General features: G+C 43.2%; 1 protein-coding gene and 1 non-coding gene across 2 annotated transcripts in view; one reads left to right on the top strand and one right to left on the bottom strand.

Annotated features, from left to right (window-relative positions):
• GARNL3 (GTPase activating Rap/RanGAP domain like 3) overlaps window positions 1-24,738 on the bottom strand; it is a 154,895-nt gene that overhangs the window by 103,499 nt on the left and 26,658 nt on the right. The window contains exon 3 of the mRNA XM_059926576.1: window positions 7,616-7,685. Within this exon, the coding sequence (XP_059782559.1) occupies window positions 7,616-7,685 (70 nt within the window). The remainder of the gene's footprint in view (window positions 1-7,615; window positions 7,686-24,738) is intronic.
• TRNAG-UCC (transfer RNA glycine (anticodon UCC)) lies at window positions 2,145-2,217 on the top strand. Its single transcript has one exon. It is a non-coding gene; the product is annotated as a tRNA-Gly (tRNA).

Here is a 24,738-nt window from a genome sequence, read left to right as displayed (position 1 = left end):
TCTTCTGAGCATCCACAGTGTGTGGTGGAATCAAATAACATCTACTGCCTATAGTCGTTTGGGAGGATTAAATAGGTAAATGCGTCTAAAGTATTTAGCTCAGTCACTGGTACATAGTAAGCATTCAGTAAACAGCAAAACTAATAATAATAATAAAATAATAATCATAATAAAAGATTTCTGGTTCCATTCTCATGCATAAATAATTATCTGAGTAAGGTCTTAAAGTTCTACATTATTGAAAATGGTTGCAATAATTTTAGCTTGGAAAATGTTCCATGTCGGCATTACTGATCATCCACAAAGGCATCAAAAATATTAAAAAGAGCATCAGAGTTTTTAACCATGTTAACTCACTGATAACTCCAGATGAATGTTATACCTTGCGGTACCTACATGAGTCAACCAGCTATCAAAGCCTTAAATATAAGCCAGTTAAATATCAGAGAACATCTGCCAAAATTATGATTCTAGTTGTAGAATGTAGAAGTCTTGATGTTTTGATGTTCCTAAGGGAAATATGCTGGTACCTTCACTCATCTCTCAATTTAGTGATATTACATAGAATGCAATTCTCCCATAAAATGCCTCTGAAAACAAAAAGCCTACTCAACCCTGTAGAGTATTAGGGATGCTGGGCAGGCAGCTAGCTAAATCACTCATTAGCCAAGAGTCGTGTTTCTGCACAATAGTCCCACAGGCGTAATTCAAGTTTGTGCCTGAGCAAAAATACAAATTACTACATATCAGACTTCAAAAATCTTCACATAGTCAAAACCTCAAATGTTAAAATCTGCAGATGCCAACCAAGTTCATGATAAACCTCTCTTTTGGTTGTGCTCAGTACAGCCAGACGTCCTTTGGGGCCACCCTGAGTTCATAACAACAAACCCATGCTATCCTCACAGAGTCGCATTTATATGTGTCTCTCTGATATACCAGGGGAACATGCAGCTGATCCAAATGCAGGCTTGAGTCATTAGGGTACAAGTTTTCAAAGGAATGGACAATATACCACCCTGTTTTATCCAGACTTGAAATTACCTGCAGATTGTGGCTTCCCCAGAAGTATCCAGATGTGGGATTATATGAGGATTAGCAGCTGGGCTGGGCAGGGGAGAGGTCCATATGGCGCCCACACCATTTATCATTTGTAACACATCAGTTTCTTACCCATTGAGTCAAAGGCCAAGGAAAGATCAGTAAAAACTACAAACAATCTTATCCTGACAGATTTCGATATAAAGTGATGAAGAATGGTCGATGGGGTAATAGCTGTGCCTTGCTTAGAATGCTGCCACGACAGACCAGACTTTCAATTCATCAAGAAGAAAAACGGCGTATGTTTCAGATGGAATGCACTGCAAGTTGATGAGTCTATACTGGGGAGGGGGGAATCAAAGAAGCTCGTTTTTCCTTCTTTATTTTTGATGGGTTAGGCTACTCTCTAATTCCAACCAAATTGAACCATTCATTCATTCAATTAATATTTACTAAGTTACTAATGCTAAGCATTGTGGTTAGTATGAGGGATACAGTGGTAAATAAAGAGCCATGATTCCTATTTTTAGAGAGTTTATAATCCATACCATTGTTTATGGGATTAAAAAAAGTGTCAGGGATAAGAGTCCACTGGCAGAGGATGACATTTTAGCCAGGTGCTTTTAGTTTGAGCTTTTAAATCATCTACTATAAGAGGAAATATTGCAGACACATGTGAGGCCTCCTTCCCAGCTCAGGCTCTTTGAAACTGACTTTTCTCTATATCCTTTTCAGAGAGAATCTGCCCTATCCACAAACTTTGCTGAGGATGTGGGTCTAGGAGGCCACATTTATACCACATGATCCCAGTACCCTGAACTCAACTGTTTGAATCAGGGATAGATACCTGAATCCAAGAAATTAGGGTCCTAGAATGAACCCTTCGCGCTATGACTATGAGGGGCGAAGGAGCTGCAAGACCAGGGTATTGGGGGACTAGAAATCAATTTAGTAATAAAAAACAGTGAATGAGAACTTTGTATGTGCCAGGGCCTTGCCAGGGCCTAGAAATCCAACAATGAACAAGGTAGACGTGGTTCCCACCCTCACCTCTAGTGGATGAGAGAGTAGTTAGTAAACAAATAAATATAAATTGTGGGAATTCCCTGGTGGTCCAGTGGTTAAGACTCCGCTCTTCCAATGCAGGGGGCCCAGGTTCGATCCCTGGTCAGGGAACTAGATCCCGCATGCAGCAACTAAAGATCCCGCATGCCGCAACTAAAAAAAATCCCACATGTCGCAACGAAGATCCCGCGTGGTGCAACTGAGACCCGGTACAGCCAAATAAATAATTTTAAAAAATCAATTGTGATAAACACCATTAAGAAAATAAAGAGGATGCTGAGTTAGAGAACAGCTCGAAGAGAGAATAGTAAGTGCAAAGGACAGGGAGGAACTCAAATTGTTCTAGAGACCAAAATCAGGCCACTGAAGCACGGTGAGGGTGAGTAGCATGAGAGAAGGTGGGAGAGGAAGGCAGAACAGGGATCACGCAGGATCTTGTAGGGCTTTGTAAAAGGTCTGGGCTTGCAGTGCAATGGGCCACAGAAGGGATTTAAGAAAGAAAAGACATTGTGTTGTCAACATTTTAAAACATCACTCTGGCATAAGGACAGACATATAAACCAATGAAACAGAAGAGAAATCCTAGAAATTAACCCCTGTATACATGATCAATTGATTTTCGACAAGGATGCCAAGACCATTCAATGGGAAAAGGACAGTCCTTTCAACAAATAATGCCAGGAAAACTGAACATCCACATGCAAAAGAATGATGTTGGACCCTTACCTTATACCATATACAAAAATTAACTCAAAGTGGATCAAAGACAAATGTAAAAGCTGCAACTATAAAACTCTTAGAAGAAAACATAGGGGGAAATCTTCATGACATTGGATTTGGCAATGATTTCTTGGATACAAACACCAAAAGCACAGGCCACAAGAGAAAAAAATAGATAAACTGGACTTCATGAAAATTTAAAAACTTTTGTGCATCAAAGGGCATTGTCAACAGAATAAAAGTACAACCCACATAATAGGTGAAAATATTTGCAAATCATATATATCTGATAAAGGATTAATATCCAGACTATATTAAGAACTCCTAAAGCTCAACAACAACAAAACAAACAACCCAATTTAAAAATGGGCAAAGGACTTGAATACCATTTCTCCAAAGAAGATATACAAATGGCCAGTAAGCACATGAAAAGATGCTCAACATTATTAATCATTAGTGAAAGGCAAATCAAAACAACAATGAGATACTACTTCATACCTGTTAGGATGGTTATTAAAAAAAAAAAAAAAGGAAAATAACAAGTGTTGGTGATGAGAACGTGGAGGAACTGAAGCCCTGGAGCACTGCTGTGGGAATGATGTAAAATGGTGCAGCCACTTTGAGACTAGTTTGAGAGTGCCTCAAAAAGTTAAAAATAGAATTACCATAAGATCCAGCAATTCCACTCCTAGTTAATATACCCAAAAGAATTAAAATCAGGGACTCAAGCACATACCTGTATAACAATGTTCATAGTAACATTATCCACAATAGCTAAAAAGTAGAAACAACCCAAGCATCCATCAATAGGTGAATAACAAAATGCGGTATATACACATGATGAAATATCATTCAGCCATAAAAAGGAATGAAATTCTGATACATGCTACAACATGGATGAACCTTGAAAATATTATGCCAAGTGAAATAAATCATACACAAAAGGACAAAAATTGTATAATTCCACTTATATGTATATGTAGAATAGGCAAATTCACAGACACAGAAGACAGAACAGAGGTTGCGAGGGGCTGGGGAGAGGGGGGAATGGGGAGTCATTGTTTAATGGGTACGGTGTCTATCTGGGATGATGAAAAATGTTCTGAAAGTGGATAGTGGTGATGGTTGCATAACCCTGTGGATGTACATAATGGCCCTGAATTGTACACTTAAAAATGGTAAATTTTATGTTGTGTACATTTTACCATGATAAAAAGAAGTATTAAAAAAAACCCACCGCTGCTGGGAAAAAATGGACTGCAGAGAGGCAACTGTGCTTTCGGGGAAGCTGGCGTGCAGAGAGGAGATTGGTATCGACACGCAGAGAAGAGTGAAGCTGAGAAATCACAGGGACTGGAGAGAAGCGAGAATAGCTGCTTGGGGGCTTCCCAGTCACATGGGGCCCAGCTGTGCTTCCTGCGCCGCATTCTGGGGAGATTCACCCACACCCTTTCCATGCATTACTGTATACTTGAGCTGGACCCAGTAGACCTCCGTTCTTTGCGAGGAAACCATCCCTGATTAAGGCAGGGAACACAGCTGGGGGCAGCTAAGACACACACGGCCTGGAGACTCAAAGTTTGAGGCCGTTGGTTTCTAAAGCTAGACTATCTCCAGCTCCGGGAAAGCAGAACAACTGTTTTTCTCCTTCTCCCTCAGTGCCCGGCACTGTGCCTGCCCCATGGCGGGAGACTTCAACACACAGCTGTTGAATCAGGGCTGAGAAACTCTCCTGTGAGTCTGTAGAGATCCGAGCTCCACAGTCTCTCACCACATGTATACCCAATTGAAACCTAGGAACCAAGCCCCTACATCTGCCTTCATTGCTGATTTGAATGGCCGATATCCTTCTTCACAAGGACTTCTACCTAATTTGCTGAAGGTCAGAAGAAGTTTATGCTAAAATTTCAATTTTACAGAATCCTAAGGACCTCTCTACAAAGTCTGAGTTCCAGGATGCCCAAGATCGATTGGGTTCCCAACAATATTCATCAAACCAGGTGTAAGAAAAATTAAACTCGCTTTCTCATGAACTTAGGACACATAAAATGGTTTTTAATTTAATAATACTGTGCCATTCATAGGTGAGAGAAAATGTCTCCTCCCTTAAAACACTGGAGTCAGAATTTCAAGAGATCCTCAGATGGCAAAACTGGAACTTGCTCATTGCATCTTTCCCAACCATTGCAGCCTCTAGCGCATGTCATTTCTAACGTGGGAAAACTAGAAACAACCTGATTTTACAAAAGGAGGGAAACTGTTCCACAGATAATTGTTTATCACCTTGTTGGGCTATCATACACCGATTAAAACGGTAACTTCAAAGACTACATAACAAGAAGATAGTTACAAAATACAGTTAAATGAAAAAAGAGGAATGTGAAAGTAAATGTATAATTTGATTACAGCCATGTAGAAATGGCTTTGGAGCTATAAAAATTGGAAGGTACCAAAGGAGATGAAAATACTTGCTGCAAGGTGGTGAAATTACACATGGAATTTTAAAATGTATTTAAAAGTTACTTTATAATATTTAAAAAGTTATAAACACACACATACACACACACACACACACACACACACACACACAATCATGGCTCTAGAGTAAAACCTGAACAGATGGATTGAAGAACTTCTGCTCAATGAGCTGCCTCATCAGGCTGGGGATAACTGATGCCTAGTCTAGGATTCAGTGAGGCAGGGTTTCTTCAAGGGTGGTCCTGGCACCAGCGGCATCAACATCATCTGGGAGCTTGTTAGAAGTACAAAATCTGGGTTAACCCTGAACTTGAAACTCTGGGGGTGGGATCCAGCAATTTGTTTTAATAAACTCTCCAGGTGATTCTGATGCCTGTTCAAGCTTGAAACTGCTGCTCTGAAGTACGTTCCCAGTCTGATATTCTGTGATTTCCACAAGTCTATAAAGGGTCCATCTTACACACCTACGTTGTCTCCCCCAGACACCACTCTCATTGTTTACAGAGCTCCATACTCATTAGATCACGTTCAAAGTCTTTACCTAAGAGTCAAGGTCCTACTTTTGCTACCAAACTTCATCTTTGCTGCTATAGCTAGTTAACAGGGACTATGCTTACGTGCATCATCTCATTTAATCCTCCTGACAACCCTATAAGGTAGATAATATTAATAAACCCCATTTCATAGATGAGAAAACTGAGGCTCAAAGAAGTTCCAGATCATACAACTAGTAAATGATGAAACAAGAATGACTTCAGAGCACAAGCTCTTAGGCACCCCTGGGGTTCAGAGATGTTTACAAAGATAATAAGTGATGGAACTGGTATGTGAACGCAGGCCTGTCTGAGTCCAAAGCCTAGCTGTTGTGTAACCACAATGCTCTGCTGCCCTACACTCTCTGCTGGGCAGGACCATTTGCTTGCTGCCCTTCGAATCATCACTGCCAAGAATCTTGCTGTGTGCAAATATCTACTGTCTGTCTTCCTTGCCACCAACCCACATCCCACAGCCCCCATAAGGCCTTCCAGGCTGCTTCCCCGAGATGCCTGGCTAGAATGGGTTGCTCCCTCCTTCTCCCAACCCCCACCAGGCCCTGTCTGTGTGCTTCTCACAATATTTACCAATTCCCACTCTGAATTATAGTTATGCACACGCTCTTTCAGGAGAGGCGGTGGTCTGAGTTGGCATGGTGTCACCAGTGACTCACACAGAACAGGCATTGATTGAATCAACCAGTGCATCTTTTATGTGACCAAATTCATTCTTTAAATATATTATGTATATCTTATCTGCTCAGCTGGAGGACAGTAAGCGCCTTAAGAACAAGGACGAAATCTTTTACTTAACACATATTTTCAGGAATATACCTGGGGCAGGTACACAGTCAAACCTGTAATGTATGCTTGAATTCAAGTAGAATGTTACTGGTACATGATTCTGGCATAATTTTTTTTTTACTTTTTAAACCCTGCAAGAATGCAGCTTACATTAATCGGGGATAACTGGGTACTATACAAATGGATCCCATCAACTCAGTTTTTGTAAATAGATAGAAATAATAAATTTAATGTTTCAATAACCAAGAGAATCTTATGAGCACACTTTCCTGAAAATTTGTTCAAATTTCCATGCAATTTGTTCTTTTCTTGTGGGAAAAGAACACACAATTCTGTCTTTTAAAAAACTGAGGCTATGATATGCCTTCATTATGCCTCTTTTAAAATGAAAGCATACAATTTTAAAAGAAAATCATAACACAATCCCCAATCTCTCTCATTAAGGAAAATATGGATATTTTCATTCCAGATATCTATTACCTATCACAGTCATTTATCTAGCCCAACACATATACTTTTAACAGGAAAAAAAAAAGAGCTCATAAATATTCTAACTCCTATCACATACCCAGAGAGCAAAGGTACAGAAAAATCAGAATATGTATTACAATAATATTTAAACCTCAAAAACTAGATTTAGAAACTTTTAGGAACAAGATAACATAAAAACAAATGCTACCTTTCTTAATTCATAAATGATTTTATTTAATTATATAACACCATTAACAGAGAAAAATACCAAGCCACGTTTTAACACACTGAAAGACACAGATTAAAAGTACGTAACAGTAAAAACAGACAGATAAAGATGATCGAATTATTATAGCCCTTCAACAGTCATTCATTCCCATCCAGTCCTTATACTGTACTCACATGGCCTAACAGTAAATATACAACAAAAGATCTGAAGAGCTTGGCGATCCTCTCTAAATCAAAATCAATGTTCTACCACTGAACAGACAGTGTAAACTTACCAGCTCCACAGATCCATAATGTTTCCTACTGAAATCCCCACGTCTACAGCCTAGGTCTTCCGAGACAGAGCTGGAACAAAAATGCTTCATCAGTATTATACATAGCGATCTGGCCACAAACCTTCTGCAAAAATCCACTACCATTTGCAAAAAGGGCTGCTATGGAACAGGCTTGCCCAGCTCCTCACTGCAGGGGAGCCTCCTTGCAACAGACACAGTCCTCAGCAGCCATTGCAGAGCCGGGCGTTCATGGAGCCCTCAGTAAGAAGAAAAACACCCGAGTCATCCCTGGAAGTATAGGCAATGATTGAATTAAATATTTAGTCATTTGGAATCGATTGACATCTCCCAGGCTACTGGTGGTTTATAATTTCATTTTGTATAACCAACGAGGAGAGAAACCCTGCAGTAAACTTGAGGCAAGGGACAAAGCTTGCAATTATCTTTCGTTTAAGAGAGGCTCTTTGTCCCAAATATTCAGCATAAAAATAACCAGCATTATGGGATGCTATACGGGAGACATAAACTTTAAATAGGAGGAAAAAAAAAACTTCAAAATCCTGGTAGGCCCCACGCCCTCCCCTTTAATTTATGACAACATGACAATATGGAAAAAGACTAGGACTAACAGAAAAATGTAAAATTCCAACTTCCAAGTATATTTAGTTTTTTTTACATGACAGTAGCTAATACTTTCCTAGCCCCTCCTCTCAAAAAAGGCTTACATCAGATAAGAAAAATCACATGCGTTGTTGAGGAAGAGTAATTAAAACAAGGGCAAAATTGTTACTGCATTTGCATCTTGAATGCATAGTTACACACTCAAAAGACACATCTTATTGAATAGTTGGCATATATAGGACCTCAAGCAGTACTCATGAAACCACCGGAGATCCACAAATACAAACAGTTTTAATAAGTTGGCCCTAATATGTCATGCAAATACTCTAATAAAACAGAAAATAAAATTCCCCAGGAATTACGTGTTTAATATATCCCAAATATTTGGGATCTAACATGCAAAGAAATGTGCATTTAGTACCTTTTCATCCTTCCTTAAAAGGTAGGCTACATTTTCTAAATTACAGCCCTGTTGGCACGTTCAGAAAGAGACTGACTCTGATGTTTCGCGTCCACAGAACTGACTCTCTGCCAGGTCACTATTCAATAGGCTCCAAGAAGGACAGCAAGAGAGAAATGAGATTAGAGAGTCTAATGGTATTCCGCTTCCTCCATTTCACAGGGATGGCTGAGTTCATCGTATAGGAGAGATTTAACCTTTTGTTGTCCTCACTGCCTTAGCTGAAACCATGTGACAAATTAACGAATGCAGCTTGGAAGGATGTCCTAGATATTTACCCAGTCTACCTTCCTGCTTCTAGTGACATGATTTTCTACCGAAAAATCTCTGAAAGAGATGTAAAAACTTCCCTCCGTGGCCTGCTCCAGTGTTAGCTATGTCCTCTATGCCCATTTTCTTAGCCCTTTTTGAAAACGCTCCTGGAGAATACTGCCATTGCCTTACATAACAGTTTCAAGATCCTTCCCCGGCGCCCTGAGTTACCGAGAGGGAGTGGGCTCCGGGGAGGGAAGTGTCCACGGGCTTGGACAGAGGTCAGGCACAGAGCTGAAGCTCAAGGGCTGTTGACTGAGCGCTGTCTGCCCAGACCTCAGCCCACCTCATCAGTTAAGCCAGGCCCATGACGCAGTCACAACCGCAGCAGCAGCGGCTTCTAACCCAAATGGCCAACAACATGAAAAGAGCAAGGAGGCCGGGCTCTGGGTCCCTCCCTGTGCAGCCCTCAGCACCACAGAGGGGGGGTCCAAGACACAGTGCCAGCTCCCTAACTTTGCCAACAGCCAGAAACAAACACACAAAAAAGGTGACGACCCTACATCCTGGAGCAACCACCTCCTTAGAAGCCTCAAGAGGGAAAACAATGTCCTAGGAAAACAACCAAGAGAGAGAGAAACAGGACATCAGCTATCGGTTGCCCTTTTCCCCTCTAATTACATTTCATCCGATACACTGCAGAGACAGCGCTTGCTAATGGTGGCTGGCAGGCTGAACTACACAGGATGCATTTCTAGGGCAGCAGGAGGCACTCAAACCAGCCATGTTAAAAAACCTGCCCCACTCCCCTCCTCTGTCCCCAGGCTCTCTGGCCCCTTGGCACCCAGCAGCACAAGGGTTGTGTTTAGGGGGATCACCCCGAGCTCCAAGGGGAGTTTTGTTCTCCTCCAGGTCCCCAGAGTCTGGACCACTGCTGGCCACAGGCTGGACATGCAGTAAATGTTTGTTGCGTTTGTGAAGATATTTGCACATCTTTCAGATCTCACTAGCTGCTGCCTGATAACGTCTCCCGTGAGCACCAAGGCAGGCCACCTGTTGACCTTCTTCCTGATAAGCTCCCGGACGGTACTCCATCAGTCCAGACAGCCCTGGCCCAAGCGGCAGATATGCCTACGTGCACACCAAAACCTATTTCCTGTTCCTCTGGGGCTTGTCGCTACACTACATTTCCTAGCCCTTCTTGCAGTGACTGCGAACATATGACTGATTTCTGGCCAAGAGAATACAGACCAAGGTGATGTGCCTGTGGGATCCCATGGGAAGCGCCTGCCCTCCTTCCCTGCGGCCAGCAGGGTGGAGAGGGCCATAAGGACCCAGAGGAAGGCAGAGCTTCAAGAAGGAAAAAACCAAGTGGAAGGTCATACCTTTAAGAACATCTGTATTAGAATATGCTGTGAGCAAGAAATAAACATTTAGTTGTGTTAATCACGTAGAGTTTGGGTTTACCTGTGAAAGCCGCTGTGCTACCTGAACTAGCGCAGAAGTCGGTATCTTGCAGTGGGGTGCTACTACCATGGCAACAACCTAAAATATGTGGCACAGGCTTCACAGGCAGGCAGCAGCCAGGGAGGAAATGCATCTCAGAGGCTGGAGAGACAGAGATCTAGGTTGTAGAGTAGCAAACTGGTGATAAAACTTGCACCTACAGTAACTGAGGAGGTGGACCTGTGCCTTCTGAGCCTGCAGCTCTAAGGAACGTGGCTGGACAGGTCAGAGTGAGCCCGTGGGCTGGCTCCTACTGGCTGACCTTAGCAAGGTTTTTTCAAGGAAGAGATGAGCCCGGGCTAGAACTGGATGGATTTCAAGCAAAGACAGAAGGGACTAGAGAGAGTCTCGAGACCAAGGGCCTCACAGGCCTGAGAAATCACTGTTTCTGGACCCCAAACAATAAGAATTCTGGCCAGTGAAATGTGGGTAGAAATGATGGGTACCTCTTCCAGACGACGCCCATACAAATTTCCCATGAATAATCCTTGCTCTCTTTCCTCATCCGCTGGCTGTGAGGATGGCTGTGAGGACCAAGAGGGGTGAAGCCGCACCACGAAGGAGTCCTGGTCCCTAAATGACCACACAGAATATCCTAAGTAGGCACACCCTCACTGGACTGTGAGATGAGAAAGAACTTTTATTGCTTGAAGCCACTAAGATTCAAGGTTTACCTGTTACAACAGGTGATTTTAATTTCATGGGTACAGCTCTCCGTAGGTAACAGAAATTAGTGTAAGAATAAGCCCCACAAAAAAGGGGTTGTCAGAGGGCTGGTGGGCCAGGATGACTATCGGGGTCAGCAAGCTGTGGCCTCTCGCTGCCTGTTTTTGAATACTAAGTTTTATTGGGATACAGCCACGCCCTTTGGTGATAGGCTGTCTGTGGCTGCTTTTGTGTTTCAATGGCAGAGTCGAGGAGTTGCAACAGAGGCCTGTAGGGCCTGCAAAGCCCAAACTATCTACTCTCTGGCCCTTTATAGAAAGATTGTCCAACCCCTGCCCTACAGCCTCACCAATCCCTTTTGCTGGTTTCAGGCCTACCCATAAGCTGTGATTAGTATGCCAATGAAAATAGCAGTGTTTATTAGAGTCCATCAGAATCCCCGGCGGTGGGGGGGCAGTGGGAAGCTTTCTAAAAATGCAGATTCCCTGGCCCTATTCCCAGAGGTTGTGATTCAGCCTGACTGCGATTTTAATAAGCAGTGGTGGGAAGTCTGATGCAGGGGGTTCACAGACAATGTTTTGAAAAATACTGCTCTTCCAGATGACTCTGGAATCCCTGGGAAACCTGTTAGCCATTCTGCGGCACTTTTATAAGGAAGGACAAGGCCTTGATCAAGTTTTCCATGAATGGGAGGAGGTGTCATACAGTCCCTAAGGGCAAGTGCTTCAGTCACAGACGTGGGTTCTTAACCTCCCTGGGCATTAGTTCCCACATGTATAAAATGTGGTTGATAGTATCACCTACTTAATAGGGTTATAAAGAATAAACTAAAAAGAGCAGATAAAAATTTATTCTAAGCATAATGTCTATTACATGAAAACTACTCAATAAATGTTAGCTATTATTATCCCTCTTTTTATTAGTATGAATTCTTCTCCGGTTGTTAGAGAGAGCCCTGGGAAGGGGCGTGCAGCATACATGATTACCAACTTTTTAAAGAATTTTAAATAAGATGCCTTTTTTTTTTTTAACATCCTTATTGGAGTATAATTGCTTTACAATGGTGTGTTAGTTTCTGCTTTATAACAAAGTGAATCAGCTATACATATACATATATCCCCATATCTCCTCCCTCTTGCATCTTCCTCCCACCCTCCCTATCCAAAAAAAAATGGTTATGAAGAACCTAGGGGCAGGACAGGAATAAAGACGCAGACGTAGAGAATGGACTTGAGGACATGGGGAGGGGGAAGGGTAAGCTGGGACAAAGTGAGAGAGTGGCATGGACTTATATATACTACCAAATGTAAGATGCCTTTTTTCCCCCTGTGGTGGAAAGGGAGACCTGGGGCTAAGGGCAGCATCACAGCTCAGCACGACATCCCCTCCCTAAAAGTGTTGGCAGTGCGACCTCACCTAGAAAATACTTGGGACCCAAGAGCATGTCACCAGAACAAGGCAGGTGCAGAAAAGAATCAGAGGGTTCAAGTTCCTCACAGGTACTGGGGTCTAGGCTCTAAATAGAAACTCTTTCTGTTTTAGTAAATTAATGTGAGAGGATGCTGGATCACGCTTTGCGAGTATGAACAGAGCTGAGGACCATCATGTTAAATCTCTAAAGAAGGCCTGGGATGAGAGCAAAGATTTCCAGTTCCACACAGAGGCTAGAAAAATTACCATTATGTAATTCAGGGGCCCGGAAAGCAGGACAACCCCCTCCAAAGAGTCGAAGTTATGGAAACTGAAAAAGGGGAAAAAAAGGAAGCTGAAACTCAGTGATACAGGTCCTTACTCAAGTGGCCCAGAGATTAGTGACTGACCCTAACAACTGGCCAGACCCCACTATTCCAGGCCTCAGTCAACTCCAGCCCTGCTGGAAGAGTTAAAGCCAATGGAAGAACGGGACACTTCCTGGATCAGCAGAGAGAATTTGTGAAAAGCAACAGGCTTACGGACAGCAGAGCTCAATGTCAGCAGCGCCAGGACAACACCTCCGCCCCCTTGATAAGCAGTTTGTAATAGACAGATGGACGGGATCCCCCTATTTGAGGGACAGAGAAGCTGAAAAATGTGCCAGACTACAGATTTAGGCTTGGAAGTAGCCCCGGGCCTCCTAACAACAGGTACGAGAATAGCTTATTGCACATAAGGGAGCAGTTGTCTCTCCTTCTGAAGATAAGTAACACAAAAAAGCAGAGCTGTAATTATACATTCACTTCTAATGACGAAATGGAAGAATCCTGTCCTCTTTTGAAGAGATTTCAGACACTAGGAAGTAGGAAGTAAGCAAGAGGATTTCTAGAGTGTAAGGGTCCCAGGAAATCCGAGTTCCTGGATTCTGGCTCCAGATAGCATCTTGTTCCCCAACTGTGCTTCTGGGGCCACAGTACCAGGTGCTCCTGTACCAGGATCTTAAGTTTACCATCCCTTAGCAAGTTCCACCAACCATAAGGCGGTCAGACATGCCTGGATTTGAATGTCAGCTCCATGGCACTCTAGCTCTGTGGCCCCAGGCAAGTTACTTATCCTCTCTGAGCTTGTTTCCTCAACTGTAACATGGGCTTAAAATAACATCTGTCTCTGTGGGAGGATTAAAATATATCATAGGTGCTTAGCACAACACCTGACAAATAAATGCTGGTTATTCTAACTGTCAGGGACCTTACCGACCTCGGTCATGACCATGTCCCATGTGTCTCAGAATGCCTGGCTCATAGCAGGCTGCTCCATGAATATTTGTTGAATTAATGAGTCATGAATTAATGATAACCTCTGCTGGCCTTTGCTCTACTTGAACGCAGGTGGGTTCCTGCCCCCTTTTCTCCTTTCCCTCCTCCACCCCCCATCTGCCGTTAGATATTCTGACATATCTTTGGGTATATTTGATGTTACTTCCCACCATTAGTCAGTCATCTTTCTCATTCTAATCCTCACTTCTCTAACATTCTAGAATGCATTCCTCCTACAGTATTTATGTGTCTACTAAGTTTCTGGACAAAGACAGGTGTCCCTGGAACTTACCAGGTTCTCTGCTATTACTAAAGTCTTGTGGTAATTCATTGCAAGGCTCCTTTCAATAATGATCTCTACCAGTGCCCTTGGGATTCTATCTCTAAATAAAAAACAGCAACCATACCAAACTTTGGCGAAGACACGGAGCAACTGGACCACTTATAGACTGTGGGTGGGGACTTCCCTGGTGGTGCAGTGGTTAAGAATCCGCCTGCCAATGCAGGGGACATGGGTTCGAGCCCTGGTCCGGGAAGATCCCACATGCCGCGGAGCAACTAAGCCCGTGTGCCACAACTACTGAGCCTGTGCTCTAGAGCCCGTGAGCCACAACTACTGAGCCCACGTGCCACAACTACTGAAGCCCGCGTGCCCAGAGCCCGTGCTCTGCAACAAGAGAAGCCACTGCAATGAGAAGCCCGTGCACAGCAACGAAGAGTAGCCCCCAATTGCCCCAACTAGAGAAAGCCTGCGTGCAGCAATGAAGACCCAATACAGCCAAAAATAAAAATAAATAAAATAAATAAATTTATTTTAAATATATATATATATATATATATATAGACGGTGGGTGGGAATGTACAAGGTAAGCCAAGCCTCTTTGGAAACCAGTTGGCATTTTCTTATAAAATTAAATATGCAGTTACCATATGACCCAGCACTTGCACTCTTGGGCATTTATCCCAGAGAAATGAAAATATATATTCACAAATACCTATACACAAATGTTCATAGCAGCTTTATTCATAATAGCCCCAAGCTAGAAAAAGCCTAGAAATCTTTGGAAGGGTGAATGGATAAACAAACTGTGGTGCATGCCCACCACGGAATATCCCTCAGCCAGGAAAAGGAACACACTACTGACAGATACAACAACTTGGATGAATGTCCAGGGAATCGTGCAGAGTGGAAAAGGCCAACCATAAAAGATAACTTACTGTGTGATTCTATTATACAACATTCTTGAAATGACAAAATCATAGAGCGAGGGAGGTGTGGTTATAAAAGGGCAGCATAAGGGACTCTGTGGTGATGGAGCCATGTCTGTGTCTTATCTGTGGTGGTGGAGAAATGAACCTACACACGTGATAAGATTGCATGTGACACTGGGGAAACCTAAGGCCAATGGATTGTATCACTGACAATTTCCTGGCTGTGACTGATACTTTACTATAGTTATGCCAGATGTTACCACTGGGGGAAACTGGGTAAAGGGTACCTGGGATCTCTTTGTGTTATTTCTTATAACTGCATATGAATCTATTATGCTCTCAAAATAAAAAGGTTAATTAAAAAAAACCCTGTATCTGAGTTGAAATTCATTCACTCATTCCATAAACAGTTCCTGAGCACCTGTGAGGTCCCAGGTACTGGGCCAGGTGCTAAACCCGAGACGTGTGCTCCCTGCACTCATAGCGCTTACGGCGCGGTGGGAAAATATAAAGGACATCGGACTTCACAGGAACAAAAACATTGTGCAAGCACATCACACCTGTGTACAGCAAATTTGGTAAACTGTACAATAGCCTCTTTTGTCTCCTTCTTGAGTAGCATATGCCATCTTGGGATATGAGAGGCCTGTCACTCTGCTCAGTTCAAGACCCACCATCCAGAAACCTGGGCGCTGCTACCTAGAAAATGATTCCTGCAAAGTGTTATGTCCGCACATCTGCTCCCTCCCTCCCCAATCTTTAGCGACCTTGGCTTCTCCTTTCCTCCTATAATGTCAAGACTGAAGGGATTTCTAGCTCAGAGTACAATTTGGTTTGGGAAACACTGCTCCACAGGATACCTGCACATGCATGACCACAAAGTGTTAAACAGAAACGTATTTAAGGAAAAAAAATCAGCAGACAACATATGTTGCTGCGTACCTCCCTGGATCACCTGTAGATTTAACTTCTTTGGAGAAATCCCTCCAAAGTGTGCCTTCCCAAGTTCTCAAAGCTTCTCTCCTGAGATTCCCAGACTGTCCCCAACTGTACCTAGACCCTGAAGGGAGGCATGCTGTACAGAGTGGGCACTTCTGAACAGTCCTGTGGGCAGCGAGAATCCTAGAGAACACCAAGGTCATTCCGACCCTCGCTACTCAGAGTGGTCCTTTTCCCTGAGCTGATTAGAAATGCAGACCCTCAGGCCCCATCCCAGACCTAATGAGACAGAATCAGCATTTTTAACAAGATCCCCTGAGGATTCAAATGCACACTGAACTTTGAGAAGCACTGACTCTGGTTCTCAAAACCTAGCTATATGTCAGAATCACCTGGATTTCTTCTCTAATTTGTCTTATTTCTTCAAGATGCAGAAAAATAAAGAATAATATAATGAACATTACAGATACAGCTGAAACCCCTGTGTACCTCTCCTTGATCTCATTTTCATCTCTCTCTCCCTTGAAACAATCACTAAATAATTTGGTTCGCACTCCCTGCTTATTTTTTATATTTGTACTACGTAGTCATAAACCATACGCAGTACTGTTTAGCGTGATCTTAAATTTTACACAAATGTATACCATACCGTGACCATCTCCCTGCAACTAGCTTCTTTGAACGATTTGCGTTTGAGATTTGTACACACTGATACCTGTATCACTCACAGTGCTGTGTAGTCTCCTGCTGTATCACTATCCCACTGATTCTCCATTCCCCCATGGTTGGACATTTCCTCAGTGATCATCTCCATTATTTAGCCAGCTTAGTCCTTCATCTCACGGGTCCTCACTATTTGATACCCAGATCCCTACAATAGCCTGGTCAGTCTTCCTGCCACCTCAGCGTAGGATCTTAGGGTAGAAGAGACTTCCAGAGATGTCCAGGGACTTCCAGGTCCAGAGACTTAAGGGTCATTTGGTGTCCAGTCTGGTATCTGTGATAGTGTATTCTCTACCAGATACTTGAAATATAGCCAGCAAGTCTCTACTTACACACTATTAGTGATAAAGAAACAGTTTGCCCCAGGGCACTCCATTCTTCCTGTCAAACAGTTTTTTTCTACATTGAACTGAAATCCATCACACTTTAATTTCCACCAGCTGGTCCTACATCTTCACCCTTTCACTTCTTCTTAATTTCCTTACCATCACTTCCACACCCCCGGCCAGCTGTCCTGTCTGGCCCGCTCGCCCTGTCTCAGCACTCCAGCTACAAGGCCCTTCTTCATTTCCTTCAACTTGCTGAGCATCTTCTCATCTTAGGACCTGGAATGAGCTCTCCAAACTCCTTCTTCTTCCTGACCCCACCTCCACCCTCAGATTAGAAATTACAAAGAGGGTATTGGATTAACATCTGCCTCCCCTACTAAAATATAAGCTTCACAATGGCAGGTTCTCTGTTGGTTTTGTTCAACGCAAAATCCTTAGCTTGTAACATAATACCTGGTACAGAGTTAGCTCTTAGTGGGGTTTTATTTAATAATGAGTGAATGAATGAATGAATGAAAGCAAGCCAGCCAACTCTTTGGGGCCATATAAAACAAGATCACCTCTACAGGAAAGCCCTTCAAATGTCTGAGGAGAGCCACCATGTCCCCTAGGGTTTTTCTTCTTTACCGGGGGCCAGGAGTGACACAGGAGGGTGAGGCCAGCCATACTAGATAGGTACCTAGAGAAGGGGCAGGGCAAACACAGGGACCACTTCATAACTTTCTCTAGGATCAGGCCTGGAGAGACACCCCCAGGTGCTCACAAGTCCACTGTCAGCTGCTGCTGGAAATGAACTGCATTACACAGCATATTCATGAAATTTGTTTTTGACTCAGACATGAAAATACTGTAAATGTTGCATCAGGTTAATCTCAAACAATTCACTTCAGAGGTTAATACAATGCCAGTAATATGAGCAAACAAAGAAAATGCTGTGGGGGCCATCACAATGAACACATTGTGACATCATTCACCAGCCATTAGCTCATGATGAGGCTGGCATTCCCTGTGTCTAGAGATTGGCATCTTTCAATAAATAGGCAATACAATTAAGTGCAGTGGATCAACACTGTAACATTAAAAAGTGAATCATCTGCCAGTGTCAAACTCATCCAACTGTGAACTTAAGATTCTTGCATTTTATTGCCTGTAAATTATAGTACAATAAAAAATTACTTTAGAATGTCATACAGAAAAAAAAAAAACTCTGATCCTAAACTTAACTAACATCTATATATATGTATAGAGAAATTACATGTACATAAGTGTTGCCTGATATTTACTCAACTCTGTCTAACCCACCACTAATCCACGGCCTGATTTTAGGCAAGAAACAGCCTTTTGTGGGCTCTCAGTTCTACAACTGTAAAATGGGGCTTGATTAATGAATTAATTCAACAAATACTGATAACCATGGGACAATCCTCATAGGGCTGTTGCATTTAATGAGAAAATACATATGAAGCACTTAGCAGGTGAATAGTCTTGAGCACAATTACTATTTGAAGAAACAGAGGTTGTGCATCATTAGGAAGGTGTGTGCACGTGAAGAACAACACAAAGAAGAAAAAAAGTCTCTTTGTGGAAATCTAGAGATAAGCTAGATTCTCCTGTAATCTAAAATGCTCTCACTTTAGGAAGTAGCTGTTAGGGAGGAAAAACTTTCCCTTTACACTCTTATGTTCTGTAACTGGTACCTGTGAATTAAGCTGACAAAAGACAGATTAACAGGAGAAGAGGCAGACAAATTTTATTTCTAACTTTACATGCACAAGGCCTGCACAGAAAAGAAAACCCAAAGTAGCAGTTAGACTGAGAGGCTTATATACTATTTTAACAAAGGGCAATAAATTGTGGAGAAGTCACAAGACAAAAGAAAAGGGATTTGGGGCTTCTAGGAGTGGTAAATCACGGGAAGGTAGATATATGGGGGAAAGCAATGGTAGATAGGGTTATTTAGTAAGGTTTCTTTATATAGACTCATCTTGGTGCCTTCTCTGTCTCTGGTGATAAGGACTGTTCTCCTCCTCTTGGAGGAGGGGGCACTTTTACAAAGAGAAATTTATGCCCTGCTTTTAGGCAGATCGGGGGAGGGCAGAGAGTTCTTCCTGTGTCTGCTTTTTCTCAATTGCCTTCAGCTCAAAATAATCCTTATGCCAAAGTGGCATATTTTGGGGTGGTATATTTTGATCTCCTTTATAGCCAATACCAGTATGTGAAAAATTCTTAGTCTTAAGCATAAAAGTATATAAATCCTTGTGGAACTGACTGAATTTTGTCTTGAGGTAACCTAGGAGAGGCGGGAAGGCCCTGGCTGCTTTTTAAATGGCCTCTGTATAGTATTCTAATTTTCTGGACCAATTTAGATCCACTTCATGCTTCTCTGTGTTGTGTTTTTCTCCAGGTACATTCAGACCACGTAGTGGAAGAAAAGCAGCTTACTCTGTGCTTTTAAGGTCAAACTATACTTGTGAAAGATTTTCTAAAATGTTTATTTCACCAAGGTAGTCTGATCCTGAGACAGTCTACAAAAATGAGACTTTGAGACCAAGGATGAGGGAGAGTGTTGAGGGAGGTGGAGAACATTCTTCAAAGAAAGCAAAAGAGTAGATCAACCAAACTCACAGACCAGACGTATAGGAGGCAAAAGCATTTTAACTAAGAACACTTCTTTCTATAGAAGATGACAGGAAAGCAACCAGCCCGCATTCAAAGTCAAATGCGATTTATAAAAATGAGTGTTGGCTTAGGTGAATTTAGGGCAGGGCAGCCTAAACTATTTCCTTTTGCCTCCTAAAAGCAATGATTAAAAAGAGTCATACTCTCTAGTCACTATTTATAGTATGTCCTTATGGTGTTCTGCACTGTACTTTGAGATGAGGTGAGCACCAAAATGGGTTGCTGGCCCTTGAGGACTATAAAATTGGAAAGAATAGACAACGCGAATAGTCAAAGGAATAGAGTTTTAGTAATGGCATAACCTCCTTGAGGAAGAATGATTGCTGTTAGTGATTATTCCTCCAGGGGATGTGGAGCTCAGTGGTGCAGCTTCTGTTCCCAGAAAAGGACCAGGATGTCCTGGCAGAGTGATGCCGTACTCCTCCCTGACTTAGATCACACGGAGCAGCAACTCAGTGTTGAACCCTATGCCACCCTTGAGCAGTGAAGATCCACATTCCTCTCCCTTCCATTCAGGCCACTCACCTCCCTGGGGACCTCACTGCTCCGGCGCCTTCAAATACTACCTCTATGCTAACAACTCCCCAGACCAAATCTCCAACTCAATCTTTCTCTCCAACTGCAAGTTCAGACTTACAGCTGCCGGACATGGTTCTGCGGACACCCCCGGGGGCCTCTAAAACATAACATGCCCTGAGTCACCCTCACTCCCACTCCTCACTCACATCTCAGTCAGCAGAGCTGCCATCTTCTTCCCAGTCACTCGAGGTGCAAGTTCAGAGTCATCGCCCAGGTCTTCTCTCACATCCAACATCTTAATCAGTCTCCAGGCCCCGGTACAGGCCCCACACAGTGTTGCTTTTGATTGTTGTATATTTGTATCTGTATTTCACTCTTTGAAGAGGTAAAACTCACTTGCTTCAAAACTCACAAGAGTCCAAAAGGCCATACAGGGGTAAGTTTGTCCTCTCTTCCCTCCTCAGCCCCTCATTTCCTCTCCCCACCAGCAACCTCTATTGTTTATTGTGTGTCTGCCAGAGATGCTGTATGCATTTACAAAGAAAGAGAAATACATATTCCCTTTTGCCTTTGGTAAATGGTAGCATACTATACACACCTCCACTCCTTGTTTTTGTTGTTTTTCTATTTAATGTATCTTGGAGATCTTTCCAAATCAGTACCAAAAGATCCTCCATATTCTTTCTTATGGCTACGTACTATTCCACTGAGTAGATGTACTGTATTTTATTTAACCAGTTTCCTAGGTAAATGGTTTTCAACCTTTCGCTACTACTAATAAACTGCAATGCATAACCTTGTATATGCCATTTTGCATGTGAGGATATTTCTAGAATTCCATCATGTCTTTTAGTCCCTTGCCACTTCTCCCCTTTCCATTTTTACGTTCTCTGCTTTAGCTCAGACCTGCATCGTTGCAGGAGCCTCCTAACTGGCATGTCTGCTCTATTATCTTTAACTTACCCAACAAGCATTTAGTGAGCACCTTCTATGCGCCACATACTCTGCTACGACAGGGAAGAACAAGAGAATAAAAACAAACAGAACAAAACAAAACCCCCTCCTAACCAGACCCACACAGATCCTAGCCTGTCTCACAATTATCTGAGCTTTGGGAGCTTTTTAATAAATCAAGCTGCTCTCTTCTCTGGGTTTGGAATCGGTTGAGAATTAGAGACAGGAGTCAGGCAAATGGAAATCAAAACATCAGTTTCCTCACTGTCAGAGTTTCATTGGCAAATGTGGCTGAGCCCGACAGCCACATAGACTTCCTACTACTTCCCCCAAGTTTAGACCTGGAGCAGCCCACTTGCGGCAGAGTCTGGTCTGCAGAGAGGCAGCTACTCGCCTGAATGGTTGCCGAGGAATCATTGTCTCATGACTATCGAGCTCCAAGAGGGGATACCGAGGCAGGTGGGCCTCCACACCTGTCTCTAGAAGACACAGGTGTGTTTTTCCATGTGGAAACAGGAGAAGAGCTAACGCACAAGCTCGGTGGGCAACCAGATCCCAAAGGTAAGAGAGGAAAAGAGGAAGGGGCAAGTCAGCTGTCCAGCCTCTTTCCTCCATGGGACTGGAAGAGAAGTTTCTTCATGGAAACAATAGAATTTCCCCAACAGTAAACCCAAAGGTTTTCTCTCCAGCTTTATGTTTTAAAATCAAGTATTCCTTTACTCAGGAGCAAACTAGGTCTTTTGAGGCTTTTGGAAGCTATTTTAAAATGTCTAAATACGAAATTACCTAATATGTGTATCACGCCTTGATGATAAACTCTTTCAAATACGTGGCAACTTTCTCCAAAAGATCAAAAAGCAAACCACTCCTAATTCAGCCGAGTGAGGGAAATTAAGTCTGAATTATACTTTTTAAGAAATCCAACTTATTGGTAGTATATTGTAATTAATCACAGGAAGGACTGATGGGAAAAAAGAATGGGCAGATAATTCAGATGGAATTAAAAACTTTTCAAACTTTCTTCCTTCTGCTCCTGGCTGACATCCGTTTACGGCAGAATGCCCCTCAAATAACCATCTTTCCAATAGCTTTCCTTTGTCTTTTCCTAATGTGTTGAGCTAATGAGGAAACTTTGCCTCTTGTAGGGTCGGACATGGCCCTGAAAGGAGGTTATGAATGAGGAGACGTGAGGATGGAGAGAGACTCGCCATCTGCCTTCTGCCCTCCCTTCCCAACTGAAACGGCGTTTTCAGAGGAGCCCCATGGCTTCCGAATCCTCAAATTCAATGGAAGATTTTAGTTTCGATCTTCAAACTTTCTGTTATATTTGACACTTTCTGCCAGATCCCTGGGTCCCACAACTAAGGATTCTAATTAAATAGGTTCCATGATCTATATTTTTGAACAAACTTCCTAAGTTATTTTTGTGACCGGTCAGAGAGCACTGCCCTTCTTGAAACTCCTCCACTGGCTTCTCTGACCCCTTTGAATTCTGTTCTCCTCCCGCCTGACCACCCCTGCTCTGTTTGCCAGGGCAAGCAGAACTACCCCCTCTGCCCCTGGTAACAGACACTCCCCCACAGAACCAGGAATGGACATGTGACCCAGGCTGGGCAACTACAGTCCTTCCCCAGGGTTCTTCTAACTGATGGGGAAGATTTTTCCTCTCAAGTTGCAAGTCTGTGAGAACATACCCCATGCTGCCTGAGATCACGCCCACGGCTGCATGGTGAAAACTCATGGACGGCAGGAGACAGTGAGGTCAACAGGCAGAGAGAAGCAGGGCTAAGGGGTGGAGGTTGAGGGCGTAAGAGAAGAATGGACTGATTGTTGGCACTAGAGTCCCTGGATTCAGTCACTCCCTGAGCGAGCGAGATCTGTCCCTTCCCGTAGTTTGGTTACATTAACCTATACATTCTCCTTTTTGGCCTAAACTATTTTGAGTTCGGTTGCTGTTACTTACAACCGACGAGCCCCTCCCTAGTCCATCTCTTAATTGTCTTCCTGGCCTCCTCACTGTACATATCAGTGAAATTAACTCTTAAAACTCAGAGCTCAAACCATCACTTGTCTGTCTCAAAAGCCACTCAGACTCCCAATGTCCTGGCATTAAGTACAACACCTTTCACAATATGTCCCCCAATTTGACCTTCCAAACTTCCTCCTACTTCACCATACAAGCGGCAAACCAGGATCCGGCCATCCAGAATACCCTCTTCCCCACCTCTGCCAATTAAAATCTACTCAAGAAAAAGAAAAGAAGGAAGGAACGTTCTCCTCCTTTTTCAAGATCCACTTCACATTACTCTCCCTAAGAAGACTTTTCTAAGAACTTCCTTCCTCCAAAGATGTAAATGTACCCCTCTTCAGCCCCCACGGCAGTATCTAATGATCTCTGTCCTATTCTTCACCCCACCACCCATGCATTTACCAGGTCCACTCTAACCTTCCTCCTAAATATTTCTTAACTCAATCCCATTGTTCCTGCCACTCATCAGAACACTTAATATCTCCTATCCGGCCACTCTGATAGGTCTCCCTGCCACCAGCCTTATCCTCCTGCAATCTAGCTGCCCACTGACACCACTTATCTTTCCAGTATGCAAATCTGATCATGCTGTGCTCTGGCTGAGAGAGTTAAGACCAAACTTCCTAGCAGGCAGGTTAAGCCCTCCCATTCCCCAGTGACTTCGCTTCTGTCTGCCATCCCAGGCTCACCGCTCCCCAAGAAGCTCCAGCTGGACCAGACTGTTTGTGGTTCCCCTCAAATCCAGAGTGGTTTAACGCTGCTGGCCTTTGCACAGACAGTCTCCTCTGTCTGGGGAGGCCTCCTTCACCTCTGCCTGGTAAAGTTCCCACACTTCAAGTAGTCTCTCCACTGAGAAATCTCCTTGGATTGCCCTAGGTAACGGCACTTCCATAAGCCTCGCTTAATCTGGAAGGAGATGCTTCCTTTGCATACCCAGTGCTTAGCACAGGACCCAGCACAGCACACAGATGCTCAGTAGGTTCTTTCATAGATACCAAAAGCCTTTTCTGGTGAGAGTAGGCCTTGTATGACCAAGGGACCTCGCACAAGGCCCAACTTTGTACTTGGTCAACTTTATTGGTGTCCAGTCCGGTCCTGCTATAATCTTCACCCGACAATACCAAGACACCCTGTGGACATCGACATCCCATAAACACTTTGCTCCTGATGGCACCGCTGAGCACACTGAGATTAGGAGATGGGCACTGGCGCTAGACAGATGTAGGTTCAAATCCCTGCTCTGTCACTTACAAGCTGTGCGACCTGAACAAGTCTCTTAACTCTTCTGGACCTCAGCTTCCTCATCTTTAAGATGGAGCCTGCAGTAGTTACCTGTTTTTTTGTGAAGACTAAAAGAGAAAACGCATTTGGGATGTTTGCACAAGTGCCTGGTACACAGGTAATCAATTAAGTTTGCTGAATGAATGAGTTAATGAATGAGCAGCCCGCAGAACGGCAGCGGTTCTTAAAAGACGCATCTTTCTAGCCTGTTTTCCAGAAAACCC

This window comes from Balaenoptera ricei, chromosome 6 (assembly GCF_028023285.1).
Source record: "Balaenoptera ricei isolate mBalRic1 chromosome 6, mBalRic1.hap2, whole genome shotgun sequence".
NCBI classification, from domain to species: Eukaryota; Metazoa; Chordata; class Mammalia; order Artiodactyla; family Balaenopteridae; genus Balaenoptera; species Balaenoptera ricei.
Note: the sequence above shows the minus strand (reverse complement) of the source record. Positions and strands in the feature narration are given on the sequence as shown.